Raw genomic sequence first — 14,245 nt, 5'->3', positions numbered from 1 at the left:
ATATTCTTATGATCATTACTTTAAATTCTCTATCAGGCACATTACCTGTATCTTTTCTACATAGATCTCTCTCTGTGGCCTTGTCCTATTCTTTCATTTGGGGTAAATTTCTGTGTTCTCATTTTTCTAAGCCTCTGTGCATGTTTCTGTTTATTAGCAAAGTCAGTTATATCTCTGGTTCTTGATGGTAATGGCCTTATGAAGGAGATGTTCTGTAGTGTCCTGTTGTATTGTCCCATTCCCCAGGGCCTGGCACTTCTGGGAGTGTTACCAATGTGTGCTGCATGTGCTCTGCTCTTTTGTTCTGGCTTCTTCATCCTTCAGGCCAGTTGTCTGCAACAGGCTCTCCTTGCCTGCTGTGGGCAGTGTTTGGTCCCTGGCCTGAATGTGGCATGTTTTAACTAGGTGTGCTCTGGTCTGCTTGTGAAATGAGACCTATCAACACTGCTGTGGGAACTGAGGCTCTGCATTACTCCTGTGTTGGGAGATGTGGTGTTAGCAGGTGGTATTCTGGGACAGGAGGCCTGTTGCACTGGGACTGAGGCAAGCATTAATAAGAGGGGCAGTTCCACCAGAGCATGGGGGGCAGGGCTTGGTGTAAGCAAGTCAGGTAGCAAGTGTTTGTGCTGTGCTGTTCCTGTAGGTGGCCTTGTGCTGATGCTGAGGGGTGGGGGAGGGAAATTGCACCTGCCAGTTCCTTTGTTCTATGAATACTACCTCTCTGAGATGTGTTCCCAGAAGAGTGAATAACCTCACCACTGTGTGTCCCAGCTGCTCTTCAGATCACTGTTTTGATGCTGTGTGTCTACAGGTTGCCTGCTTTCTCTCCAAGAGCAATACAATTTCCTCTGGGCTCTATCACAGCCAAGCCCACTGAACTTTAAAACCCCAGGCTTTAAGCCCCTCTGGTTACAAGAACTCATGAAATTCAGCCTCTCACTTTCCAAACTAATTGCTATGGGGATTTGTTTTCCCCATGTGCTCCTCTGTATGCTCATCTGTCCCTCACTCCTCTCCACAAACATGGCTCCCTCCCCACCACAGTGGCATGATCTGTTCCTTTCCCAAACCGAGTGTCCACACTTCTTACCTTCTTCAATGTGGCCTTTTCTCTACCTTTATTTGTGTAGTTTCTTGTGTTAGTTTTCAGGTCAATTTCTGGGGTATTTAGGATGATTTGATAGTTATCTAGTTGTGTTCATGGGGTGAGGTGAGCCTAGGATCCTCCTACTCTGCCACCATCGTTCAACCTTTCCACTTAGACCCTGTTTTTTATCTTGCCTTTTAATTCATCACTTGATTTGATTTCTTAACACTTTTCACTCAAGGATTCCAGAAATGTTTGTACTCACCCCATGGGTAAAACAAGTTTTTTATGACTTTGTGCTACTAATTTTAATGTAAAAGTGTGTCCAAGGAGCTCATGGGGTATGTATTTGTGTGTGGTAGGTATGTAGTGTGCATACATAAGTTTATGTATTTCTGCTTATGTTGATCAGCCAGATATTCAACAGAAAAGAGAATGGGGTCAAAATTAGTAAACGTATTATTTACACAGGTGTGGCCAGAGAGTCAAAAAAAAACTGGAGATAGATAAAACAGTAACCAAAAGCTAATAATACCAGAAAGTCCATTACTACTCTTGAGCCTAAAGGAGCAAATGGGGGGAGCTTATAATTTCTGTCACTTCTATGCACAATACATTCATGAATTGCTTCCACACTAAGAAATTAGTGTTTAAGCATTAAAAGAAAAGAATGTGGTAGGTAGTGACTCAAGGAAAATATCATCATTGCAGTATGGATCTTTTATTTTCAAAAGTTAATGATTAGCTAATGTCTGAGATTATTTTATTTTTCTAAAGAAAAAACTGATATGTGAGTAAAAGATAGGTTAATTTTTTTAAGATACCAATAAAATTTTTTATTACACATCTCTTTATCATAACAGCCTTGACCATAATTAAGAGATCTGTGTTTTGTGTTTTGTGGTAGACAGAGGTGTGAACAAATCCCTGTCTTGCACTTACTAAAGTGACCATTTTGGTTCAGAGTTCCAGGCATCATCCTTAAATTTGCAAACCTATTAAATCTACTTAAGAAAGGAAGTGGCACATTTTAAGTGTGTGTGTATAAAGAAGGCTGATTTTTGGCTTGGAATAAAAAGGAAAAACCATTACACTAATTGTTAAGAACCAACTGTCTAATCCAAGTAGTACTCACAAGGGCCCCTGCAGGCATAAGAACTGATGATAACAGTTCATAAAATTTTACCAAGACAAGTAAATGAAAAAGAGCCAGTTCAGTGTGTCACATAAATGTAGGCTCTGATAAATTTGGGATACTATTTAAAAAGATTGTCTTTTAAAAGTAGCAGATGTCAACATGTTTAAATAATGAAAGTCATCCTGAATTATATTAAGCACTGTCATTGATAGTTACTTCTCTTGACTGAAAAGGAGAGAGGAAAAAAATAAAATAGGGTAAGTTGAAATCTTGACAAGTAAGCCATAATAATTATTTAAATTATCAATATACCACTAAGATTTTATATTCTCAATACCAGATTTACTAAAACAAGAAGTGTTAGAGAGTATTTAATATAAGATGAAAATCAATACATTTTTTTTTGAAATCAACAAATGGTTATCACAGGCATTCACAGTCTCAAAGGAATTAAATGAAAATCATCTGTAAGTTTGCTAGTAGTTGATCATTTTGATGCCAACAAATGTATGCAAAACTTCTTTAGGGAAAGCATAACACTAGAAATTTTCTTCAGTTTCTCATGTTAACTATGGAAGGTATTACATAGACCTTTGCAAGGTCATCACAGACATATGTTTTTTTTAATACTTTGTCTGTTATCTGTAGGCCAGAGACAACTTGCAGGCCCAGTTTTAAGGACAGTAGTGTCAGGGTGAAGCAGAGAGATGAACTTGGGGGCAGCTTTCCAAGATACTTTCCTGAACTTCCACACCAACGAATAGAATCTGTATCACACATCCTCAAAACCAATTTCATTTTCCTATTACTGCAGTTTGTTATCTTACAGATAATATGAAAAGGCTCTTCTAGAATTACAGTATCTGGGATTGTTTCCAAAGACAGCCTCATGTTTCCGTAACGTGGAGCCTTTCTTTCAAGCTGGATTGTCTGTAGCATTGCCATTTCACCTAGATTTCTCTTCCACACTATATCCAATGTTCCCATTTCTGTTAGGCCCCTAATGATACCAGCTTTCTCTGAAAATTCTGGTTTAAGCTTAAGGTAGTATAAATACTGGCGTCCTTCCATTGACTGCAAAAATGTTCTTGTTCCAAAGGTACACTCATCTTCACCAGCCCAATTGACTGTATTTAATTCTGCCCCAGTGTACATTTCAGGTGGTTTTAAAGAAACCTTTTGTATAAAGACAGTTGAAGATGAAACATTCTGAATTTGGACTTCAAGAAATAAGTCACTCATCTCTGAATTATAAAACTTAGTTTTAACTTCCAATGGTGGGAGGAAAGAAAATAAGCACAGTTTACTAAAAAACATCTTTCCTCCGCACTGTGTTGTACAGAACTGAACCTACAGGTATGACTCTTCCAATGTCCTTATTTTGTCATGAATGACATCATCAATACAACAATTGGATGTATGTTCTGCCATGGTAGCCATGAAGACCAAAAGATGTAAAGGCTGAATGCTTGTCTGAAGATCAGGATTTTCTTTTTTTTTTAATTTTTAAAATTTTAAAAATTTTTATTTTTTTTATTATGTTATGTCACCATACAGTACTTCATTAATTTTTACTGTAGTGTTCTATGATTCATTGTTTGTGTATAACACCCAGTGCTCCTTGCAATATGTGCCCTCCTTAATACCCATCACTGGGCTAACCCATCCCCCACCCTCTCCCTTCTGAAACCCTCAGATTGTTTCCCAGAGTCCATAGTCTCTCACAGTTCATCTCCCACTCTGATTTCCCCCTCTTCATTTTTCCCTTCCTTCTCCTAATGTCCTCCATGCTATTTCTTATGTTCCACATATAAGTGAAACCTTATGATAATTGTCTTTCTCTGCTTGACTTATTTCACTTAGCATAATCCCCTCCAGTTCCATCCATGTCAATGCAAATGGTGGGTATTCAGCCTTTCTGATGGCTGAGTAATATTCCATTGTATATATGGACCACATATTCTTTATCCATTTATCTGTTGAAGGACATCTCGGCTCTTTCCACAGTTTGGCTATTGTGGATACTGCTGCTATGAACAATGGGGTGAATGTGACCCTTCTTTTCACTACCTCTGTATATTTGGTGTAAATATACAGTAGTGCAATTGCTGGGTCATAGGATAGCTCTATTTTTAACTTCTTGAGGAACCTCCATACTCTTTTCCAAAGTGGCTGTACCTACTTGCATTTCTACCAACAGTGTAAGCATTGTGGTCTGAGAATATGCAGGGAATAATTTCAATCTTTTGGTATCGATTGAGACTTGATTTGTGATCCAGTATGTGGTCTATTGTGGAGAAAGTTCCATGTGTGCTCGAGAAGAATGAGTATTCTGTTGTTTTAGGGTGGAATGTTCTGTATATGTGTATGAAGTCCATCTGGTCCAGTGTGTCATTCAAAGCTCTTGTTTCTTTGTTGATTTTCTGCTTAGATGATCTGTCTATTGCTGAGAGTGGAGTGTTGAGGTCTCCAGACTATTCAAATATTATTATCAATATGTTTCTTTATTTTGGTTAACAGTTGGCTTATGTAGTTGGCTGCTCCCAAGTTGGGGGCATAGATATTTACAATTGTTAGATCTTCTTGTTGGATAGACCCTTTAAGAATGATACAGTGTCCTTCTGTATCTCTTATTACAATTTTTAGCTTAAAATCTAATTTGTTTGATATGAGAATTGCTACCCCGGCTTTCTTTTGAGGTCCTTTGGCATGAAAAATTGTTCTCCATCCCTTCACTTTCAGTCTGGATGTATCTTTAGGTTCAAAATGAGTCTCTTGTAGACAGCATATGGATAGGTCATGTTTTTTTATCCAATCTGCAACCCTGTGCTGTTTCATGGGAGCATTTAGGCCATTCACGTTGAGAGTGATTATTGAAAGATATGATTTTTATTGCCATCATGTTGCCTGTGAAGTCCTTGTTCCTATAGTTTGTCTCTGTAAATTTCTGTTTTATATCACTCTTGGGGTCTTTCTCCTTTTATAGAACCCCTCTTAATATTTCTTGCAGGGCCGGCTTGGTGGTTACCTATTCTTTCAGTTTCTGCCAGTCTTGGAAGCTCCTTGTCTCTCCATCCATTCTAGATGAGAGCCTTGCTGGATAAAATATCCTTGGCTGCATGTTCTTCTCATTTAGTACCCTGAATGTGTCTTGCCAGCCCTTTCTGGCTTGCCAGGTCTCTGTGGATAGGTCCGATGTTATTCTGATGTTCCTCCTTCTGTACGTAAGAAATCTCTTCCCCCTAGCCACTTTCAAGATTGTTTCCTTCTATCTAAGACTAGGGAATTGTACTGTTATATGTTGGGGCGTCCGTCTGTTCTCATTGATCTTGGGAGGAGTTCTCTCTTCCTTTTGGACATGAATGCTTGTTTCCTTCTCCAGATCAGGGAATTTCTCAGCTATGATTTGCTCAAATACATCTTCTAGAACTCTCCCTCTCTCCACGCCTTCAGGGATCCCAATAATTTTGACATTGGAATGTTTCATTGTGTCATTAATCTCTCTCAGTGTGATCTCTTGGGTTTTAATCTGTTTTTCCCAGGCTTCCTCGGTTTCCTTCTTTTCTGTCATCTTATCTTCTAGCTCACTAATTTGTTCTTCTGCCTCTTTTACCCTGGCAGTCAGTGTATCCAGTTTAGATGACATTTCATTCATAGCATTTTTAAGTTCTGCCTGAGTAGATCTCATTTCTGCCCTTAGAGATTCTATATTATTGTTAACATCAAGCCTAGATATCGACTTCATAATTGTTACTCTGAAGTCTGCTTCTAACATCTTGGTTATATCCATATCCATGAGGTCTGTGGCAGAGGCCACAGTCTCTGTTTCTTTTCTTTCTTGGGGGTTCCTCCTCTTAGTAATTCTGTTGAGGGGTGGTTGAGGGAATGTACAGAGTCCAAAGTATTAACCACGACCGAAGCAAGATGCACCTGTTTAGGGTTGTCTTCCTTTTGTTCTTCTAGCCTGTCTTCTGGGGGAGGGGCCTGCCACGCTATTTCTCAGGCAACCCTGTTTGGGCAGAGTTGCCCTGCCCCCTGTGGGGCGGTGGGCTCAGTGAAAACAGGTTTTTGGGGGTTTTTGTTCTCTGGCAGCTTTCCCTGGTGGCTTTCTGCATCTCCTCAGTGACCACATCCAAACCTCTGTCTCAGAACAGAGAGATTGCAGTCTGTTCTTCACTGAGCTCTCCAGGCCACACTGTCTCCATTTCTGTCTGTGCTGCTAAAAACCGCAGTCTCCCTCGTTTTGCTCTCCACAGTAACACTCCCAGCTGTGGAACCCAGGTCCGGGCTCATCTTTGCCCTTTGTGCTTCTAAAACTGCAACCTCCCCTGGTTCATGGGCGTGCACTTGCAGCTCCTGAATCCTATCTGGGGCTGCACTAAAGTCCTTTCCCCACCACTACCAGTCTGCGAGTTTGTGCCTGGTCCCATCATGGGATGCTTTTGCGCTCTGGTGTTATATCACCTTCCCAGCACCAGCTTATGGCGGCTCTCTCCCCCTCCTGTTTATCTTTGATATTTGCACACAGAATCACGACTCCCTGCTTCATACCTCGAGACCATCAGAGATATTCTGTTTGTAGAGATTCAGATATATATTTTTACATCTCAGGCTGATTTCATGGTTATTCAGAATGGTTTGGTAGATATCCAGCTAAAATCAGGGGAGTGGTTGAAATAGGGTCCCCTACTCCTCTGCCATCTTTTCCATAAGATCAGTATTTTCAATATGATTTTTGCAACTTAATTGCAATCATTAGGAAGTCTCACATAAATGGAATTTTTCTCTCAAAATATATTTCTAAGGATTTATGATAAAGTCAATATTTCTCCCAAACATTGACGTTTCTGGTAGGGGGCCACTGGTCATGGGCTGGTTAGAGAAATTACCAGGTAAATTGCTATATTCACATGTAACTGGAAAGTTAGTGAATGAATTAATAGATAACACCACTTTGAGTGTCATAAAAATCTGTCTGGGTGGATTCCCTTCCATTTTGACTACAATTTTGCCCCACCATTTTATAAAGCACTAGAGTTAGTTTGAGTCAGGTATGGTGAGATGACAGACATGGAGATGACCAATTTTGAATGAAGAGTTTTTTACTTACAATTCCCAAGCAAAGGTAGCATGGTGTGCCACACAGGGCTACATGAGGATGCACTAGGGTTGGTCAGAAGGCAGGAGTGAGAGAAACACATGGGTTCAAGTCTTTATTGGAATTACTGTGAGAAAGACAAAGCAGAGTACTGTAAGAAGACTAAGGTTGGCTAATTTGAATAATGTCAGCAGACTCCTGGCTGTAGGGTCTTTCCCTAATTGCCTGGTACCTGTCCCTGAGGTGGTATTAAGGCAAGGGGATAGTGAGTCAAACTGAGAGTTCCATTAAGGAGGTAGTTGGCTGGTATGGGCTCTAAACTGGTTGGTTTGCCTATGAGAGACATTCTCACAGAGAAGTCATATGCTATCCAGAGGAATTAGCTTGTCCTGGGAGGGGCAGTCTCTTTTTGGCCAGCAAAGCTCCAAGATGTCAAAACACCATAAAATACAGATGATTTTTTTAAAATGTGAGTAATATACTCACTGGATGTAGTCCCTGTGGAAAAGAGGTACAGGTAGGCCCAGAACAAATCAAGGACACTGCACAGAGGAAAGGACCTGGCTTCCAAAGAACTATATGTCAGGTTTCAATGTGAAAAGTAGAACTAGTAACAATACAGGGAAGATCAATAGAGAGAAATAGATAGATAGATGATTGATGATGATAGATATATAGATAGATAGATGATAGATAGATAGATAATTATAGGGATTTGGCTTACATAATTATTGGGGCTAGCACTCCTTGTAATGTTTTCTCTGTATCTGATGCAGGTGTTTGAAACCTGGAGGGCAAGCAGAAAGGGAAGATCATGAGAAAGTTGGAATCCCATGAACACAAACTGGAAGCCAACAGGATGGACTGAAACCCATGTCCATTTTTAATGCCTCTGAGTTTGGTGGCAATAGTATCCTGTAGAAGTCAGACTCCCTTGTCCTGGAGTTATATGCACACCTCAGCTGCTTCTTCATCCTGAATTAAGTCAACAGATAAGCAATAATGTGTTTATGTTACAACATGCCTGCTGCCTTCATTCCATCTCCAAAATCTTGGTAAAATCTTCCTCGTGGCCCATCCTAACTGGAAACACACAACACATGGAATTCTGTGAAATGTAGTTCAGTCTAGCAAAGTTGATACATTATAAAATCTATCAATAACCTCCATCCCTGCCACCATGGCCATTTTGCTCATGAGCCCATTGGAAATGGGAGGCATGACTGGTAAAGGAGCCTAACTGATATCTATAGAATGGGGCATCTTATCCACCTTATCAACCTGAGTAGCAAAATCCTTCTGTTAGTTACCTTTTCACACAGTACACTAATATCTTCATACTCTGTGCTGATTTGGAGAGTTCTAGCCACATCTCTTATCCCCAGAACTCCTCATCTCTGATTTTCCAATTGTGTTTCGTCCAAGTTCCAGACCATCTGTCACACCATTGGCCACAATTTACCAACTGCTATAGACTCCTATCTCTGGCCATTTTTCCTTTTAGGTAAAGTGAACAGCAGATGCACTGCTCAGTTTTGTGCATTGAGAGGATTTCTAGTCACTGCTGTCTATTTCACTGAGGTGGAAGGTGGCTGAATTTTTGTGAGATTTCCTGTCCCCCTCTGGTACATGTGTCTTTACCAAAGTATCTAATGTAGGTGCTACTGCCTGTTACAAGGTCCATTCAGCACAATACTATTAATTTCATGGATCAGCATTATGTCCATTGGAAGAGAAAGACAATCAAGTTCTCTGTGACTAAATTATGACATAGGTATGGAGAGTTGATATATTCCTGAGTTAGGACAGTGAAAGTATATTGTGGGATTTGCCAGCTTAAAGCAAACTTCTTCTGGTGATCCTTACTAACAACTACAGTTCACCCTTGAACAACACAGGTTAAAAACAAATACAATACTGTACTGTAAATGTATTTTCTCTTTCTTATTACAATCTTTGCAACATTTTCTTTTCTTTAGCTTATTTTACTGTAAAAATACAGTATGTAATACATATACAAAATATGTGTTAATCAGCTCTTTATGTTATCTGTAAGTCTTCTGGTAAACACGCTATTAGTAGTTATGTTTTGGGGCAGTCAAGGGTTATATGAAGAATTTTAACTGCACAGGGGTTCAGTGCCCCAACCATTGCATTGTTCAAGGGTCAAATGTATAGAGAAAAAAAGCATTTTCCAGATTATTAACTGCATACCAGATTTAGGGGATGTATTACTTTGTTCAAATAATAATACATTTAGAATAGGAGCTGCACTTGGGGTCACCACCTGATTGAACTTACAAGATCTACTGTTATTATCCAAGACTCATCTGTCTTCTGTACTGGCCAAATAGGCAAGCTGAATGGGAATGTGATAAGAATCACTAATTTGTTATCTTTCAAGTCTTTGATGGTACACTAAGGTTGACAATCCATCTAGGGATGTTGTATTCTTTTTAGTTATGTTTGTAGGTAGACACAGTAATAGGGGCTTTTACTTAACCTTTCCTACTATAATCTCCCTTGCTACATAGGTCAAGAAACCATGGTAGGGATGATGCCAGTAGCTGAGTATGTCTATTCCAATTATGAATTCTGGATCTGGGAGAAATAACCATAGGGTGAGCCACAGAGAGATTGATTTGTGCTAAATATCTAGTGATGACTTGACCTCCAAAAGCCACTACTCTATGTGCTGTAGACTCACAGTAAAATCTCCAAGAATTAGTGTCAGTTCAGAGCCAGTATTCAGTAATCCCCTAAAATTCTAATTATTTTTCTTTTTTCACTGCACAGGCCCTGATTAATGATCACATATCCCTTTGAGGAAGGTAGGTAGAAAGATTAACAGTATAAGATGTTTACAGTGTAATAGGATTTTTCCTCAATGGAACATGCCCCCACCCTTCTTTCAAAGGGGATTGGGGTCTGTAAACTGGTTCCAGTCTGCACATTTATCAAGGGATTATATCTCACTTGATGACTTTGTTCATTAAACCTAGATCACTCCTGTTCAGACAGATAAAATAAGAATTTCATAAGCTGCCCATCTATTTCAGGTTTTGGGACTCCATAATCAATTTTCTGATGCTGTAGGTCTCTGTAAGTCAGGCTATTCTGATTACTGATTTGACAGTGCTGTCCATTACATTAACCATGCTCACCTTGTTTTTGGTGATTAAGTGCCACAGCTTGGCCCCAGCCATCCAGGAATCTCATTATCCCTATTGAGTTTAGGGATCCTGTTTGATGGTGACAGTTTCCAGTGTAACATCTGACCTACAGGGAATAGTGACCACAGAGCTTTTCAAGGATCCCGAGGCTCCTGTCACAAATTTATTTCATACAGTCATGGTGAAAAATGTGTCCTTTGGACACTCCTGAGGTGAGCAAGCAGGTCTTGTATGATAAATCCACTCTAACATCCAAACCTCCCTAATGCTTTGGATTCTCTCCTCTCTTGTATACCAAGGCAGTTCTGGCATTTCAACTTTCTTTGATGCAACTTTATATTACCATCACTACCATCATGATTCCACACCCTTCAAACTCATTCTTACACATATTCCTCAGATAATTTTCTGGATAAATTGAAAATATAATGCAGTTCCTTTAGTGTACATCACACATCTTCACAGGTCACACTTTGTACTTCATTCATTGGGGTCTACTGAGGCTTGAGTCTAGTTATATAGGTCTAAAAGCAAAGAAGAAGTGGTGGGAGTAGGTCCTGAGGAGAATTAGCAGTCCCTTCCAAGGCACCTACCTAAGCAGAGGTCATTACAGGTTTTTCAGGTAAAGGGGGAATAACACTGTCAGGGATAGATGTGTTGCTTTTGTTACAGTAGGTAGTTATATAGACATGAACAGGAGGGGAGAAAGGAGGGTAACAGATGGACAATTGCCAAGGATCACCAGGTTTCCACCCAGAGACTGTCTCATCTCCCTTAGACCAACTACTTTTGCAGTTTAACACAGACTGATAAACAGAAGATAAGGGCTACAGAGACCTTTCCAACCTTGGAACATGTGCATGTAGCTTGTCCACTAGTAACCCCGAGGTTATTATAGTATTTTGCATTGTGGTTTGCCCCCTACCCCACTACCCCCATGGGTTGCACTTAGGTTGTCATGGGAAAAGGACTAACACAAACTCTCACAAAGGTTGGAGGGGAGGAAACCAAGGAGGATTGGAGGATGGAGCAATAATAACAAGATGGGAGGGAGGAGGCCAAATAAACTCCCTTAAAAAACACAATGACAAACTCAGCACTGCCACCCATCCTTGGATCAGCCCACTCCTCCATCTCTGGAGTGTACTGTTACTTTTTGTTAAATAAAAACCTTTGCTACTTTAACTCCCAATAGAGTCTCTCCACTGAATTCTTTCCTTTGAGAGGACAAGGACTGAGGAGTTTCAAAACCCATGACTGGGTAACACTTCTGCCAGTAAAAAGGGCTCAGTAGAATTGAGGGACTGAGGGCATTAATGTCACCACCTTCATTGAGATCTATGCAAAAGTCCCTGTTCTAAATCTCAAGATTCCATTCCTTTCCAATTAATTCCCTAATTTTAACAGAAGAGAACCTATGAACCAATTTCTATTGTACCTCAGCCACTCACACAATGATACTCTGAGTTTCATTTTTAGAAATCACAACCTTGCATCTACAAAAGATAAAGGTTTCCTTCAGGGAAGACATAAAAGCTTTCAGGTCCCTTTTGCAGATTAGATTAGATTAGATTAGATTAGATTAGAACTGAAGCGCTAAGCCTTCTCTTTCCTCACTTTCTCCAGTGCAGTTAGAAGCAACCAGTCAGCTGCACATACTCTTCATTTTGACTAGAATATTTCAATGTAGCAAATACTTGGTCACTTAAAGCCATGCCTTCTATAGCTGTCTGATTACAGGTATCTAAAGTTGACAATTTGATTAACTATTTACCATTGTTTGACGGGGATTTCCAATGTGGTATTTATCCGAAAATAGAGGAATTAGTTATTCTAAAAAGATTAGAGAAACAATTACATAAAACAGCACTGGTTAAAAGATAGTGTCTTTAAGATTCTGTCCCTGTAGTACAACTTTCTTGTACTATCTACTTTATCAACTACATATATAACAAGTAAGGAGTATATCAACCAGAAATACACAACAAGTAAGGAGTATATAAATATTTATATAAATGGAACCATTGTGCAGTATGAGTTTTCACATACCTAGGAATGCATATGCAGAGAAGTATATAAGCTAGTGTAAAATTTTGTTAACAAAGCAGTAATGAATCATTTCCACAATTTACGTATGTATTAGTATGTAGAGGCTTATGTGAGCATAGAGAAAGGTTTGGAAAGATCCATCTAGGAAGGGAGTACAGTAGGGATATAATCATAGTGAGGGAGGTTACAAATAAAGAGAAAAACCCATCAAGGATAAAAAAATCATTTATCACTAATATATACATAACAAGATATTTTAAGGAAAAGCCACTAATATGGCTATGGTAGTCATCACAGGGGGAAGGAATCTCAGGTGATTATTATATTTGTTTCTGTATAGTTTTCCTTATTATCTAATTTTTTCAAGTTTTTATTTAAATTACAATTAGTAAACATATATTATAATATTAGTTTCAGGTGTGGAATTCAGCAACTCGTCACCTACATACAACACCCAGTGTTCATCACAAGTGCTCTCCTTGATACTCTGATGGGTATCAACATGTCCTCCCACCCACCTCCCTTCCAGCAATCCTGTTTGCTCTCTACACTTAAGAGTCTGTTTCCTGGTTTGCCTCTCTTTCCCCCCACTGTGTTCATCTGTTTTATTTCTAAGTTCCACGTATGAGTGAAATCATATGGTATTTGTCTTTCTCTGACTGACATATTTCACTTAGCGTAATACTCTCTAGTTCTATCCACGTCCTTGCAAATGGCAAGATTACATTCTTTTTGATGGCTGGGTATTAACATTCCATTGTGTATATATAACACATCTTCTTTATCCATTCATCAGTTGATGGACATTTGGGCTCTTTTCATAATTTGGCTATTGTTGGTAATGCTGACATAAGTGTTAGGATGCATGTATCCCTTTGAATCAGTACTTTTGTACCTTTTGGGTAAATACCTACTAGTGCCATTGCTGGATCATAGCGTAGTTCCATTTTTAACTTTTTGAGGAACCTCCATAATGTTTTCCATGGTGGCTGCAACAGTTTGCATTCCCACCAACAGTGTAAGAGAGTTCCCCTTTCTCCACATCCTCACCAACACCAACACCTTGTTTCCTGTGTTGTTAATGTTAGCCATTCTGACAGGTGTGAGGTGGTATCTCGTTGTGGTTTTGATTTGTATTTGATGATGAGTGATGTTGAGCATCTTTTCCTGTGTCTGTTAGCCACGTGTATGTCTTCTTTGGAAACATGTCTATTCATGTCTTCTACCCATTTTTAAACTGGATTATTTGTTTTTTGCATGTTCAGTTTGATAAGTTCTTTATAGATTTTGGATACTAACCCTTTATCAGATATGTCATTTGCAAATATCTTCTCCCATTCCTTAGATTGCCTTTTAGTTTTGTTGATTGTTTCCTTTGCTAGGCAGAAGTTTTTTTCTTGATGAAGTCTTAATAATGCATTTTTGTTTTTGTTTCCCTTGCCTCAGGAGATATACCTAGTGAGAAGTTGCTACAGCTGAGGTCAAAGAGTTTGCTGCCTGTGTTCTCCTCTAGGATTTTGGTAGTTTCCTGTCTCCCATTTGGGTCTTCCATCCATTTTGAATTTATTTTTGTGTATGGTGTAAGAAATTGGTCCAGTTTCATTCTTTTGCATGTTGCTGTCCAGTTTTCCCAACACTCTTTGTTGAAGAGATTGTCGTTTTTCCATTGGATAAGACTTCCTGCTTTGTTGCAGATTAAT

At 39.3% G+C, this 14,245-nt stretch overlaps 1 protein-coding gene across 1 annotated transcript; it reads right to left on the bottom strand.

Moving 5' to 3' along the window:
* Nucleotides 1-2,777: 2,777 nt before the first annotated feature.
* On the bottom strand, nt 2,778-10,542 carry LOC110572783 (trafficking protein particle complex subunit 13-like). The gene is given in 2 exon segments (XM_021681204.1): nt 2,778-3,715; nt 10,488-10,542. Coding segments are annotated over 2 exon segments (993 nt in total).
* Between the last annotated feature and the right edge of the window lie 3,703 nt (nt 10,543-14,245).

The sequence above is a fragment of the Neomonachus schauinslandi genome, chromosome X (genome assembly GCF_002201575.2).
Source record: "Neomonachus schauinslandi chromosome X, ASM220157v2, whole genome shotgun sequence".
In the NCBI taxonomy this organism is placed as follows: domain Eukaryota; kingdom Metazoa; phylum Chordata; class Mammalia; order Carnivora; family Phocidae; genus Neomonachus; species Neomonachus schauinslandi.
Note: the sequence above shows the minus strand (reverse complement) of the source record. Positions and strands in the feature narration are given on the sequence as shown.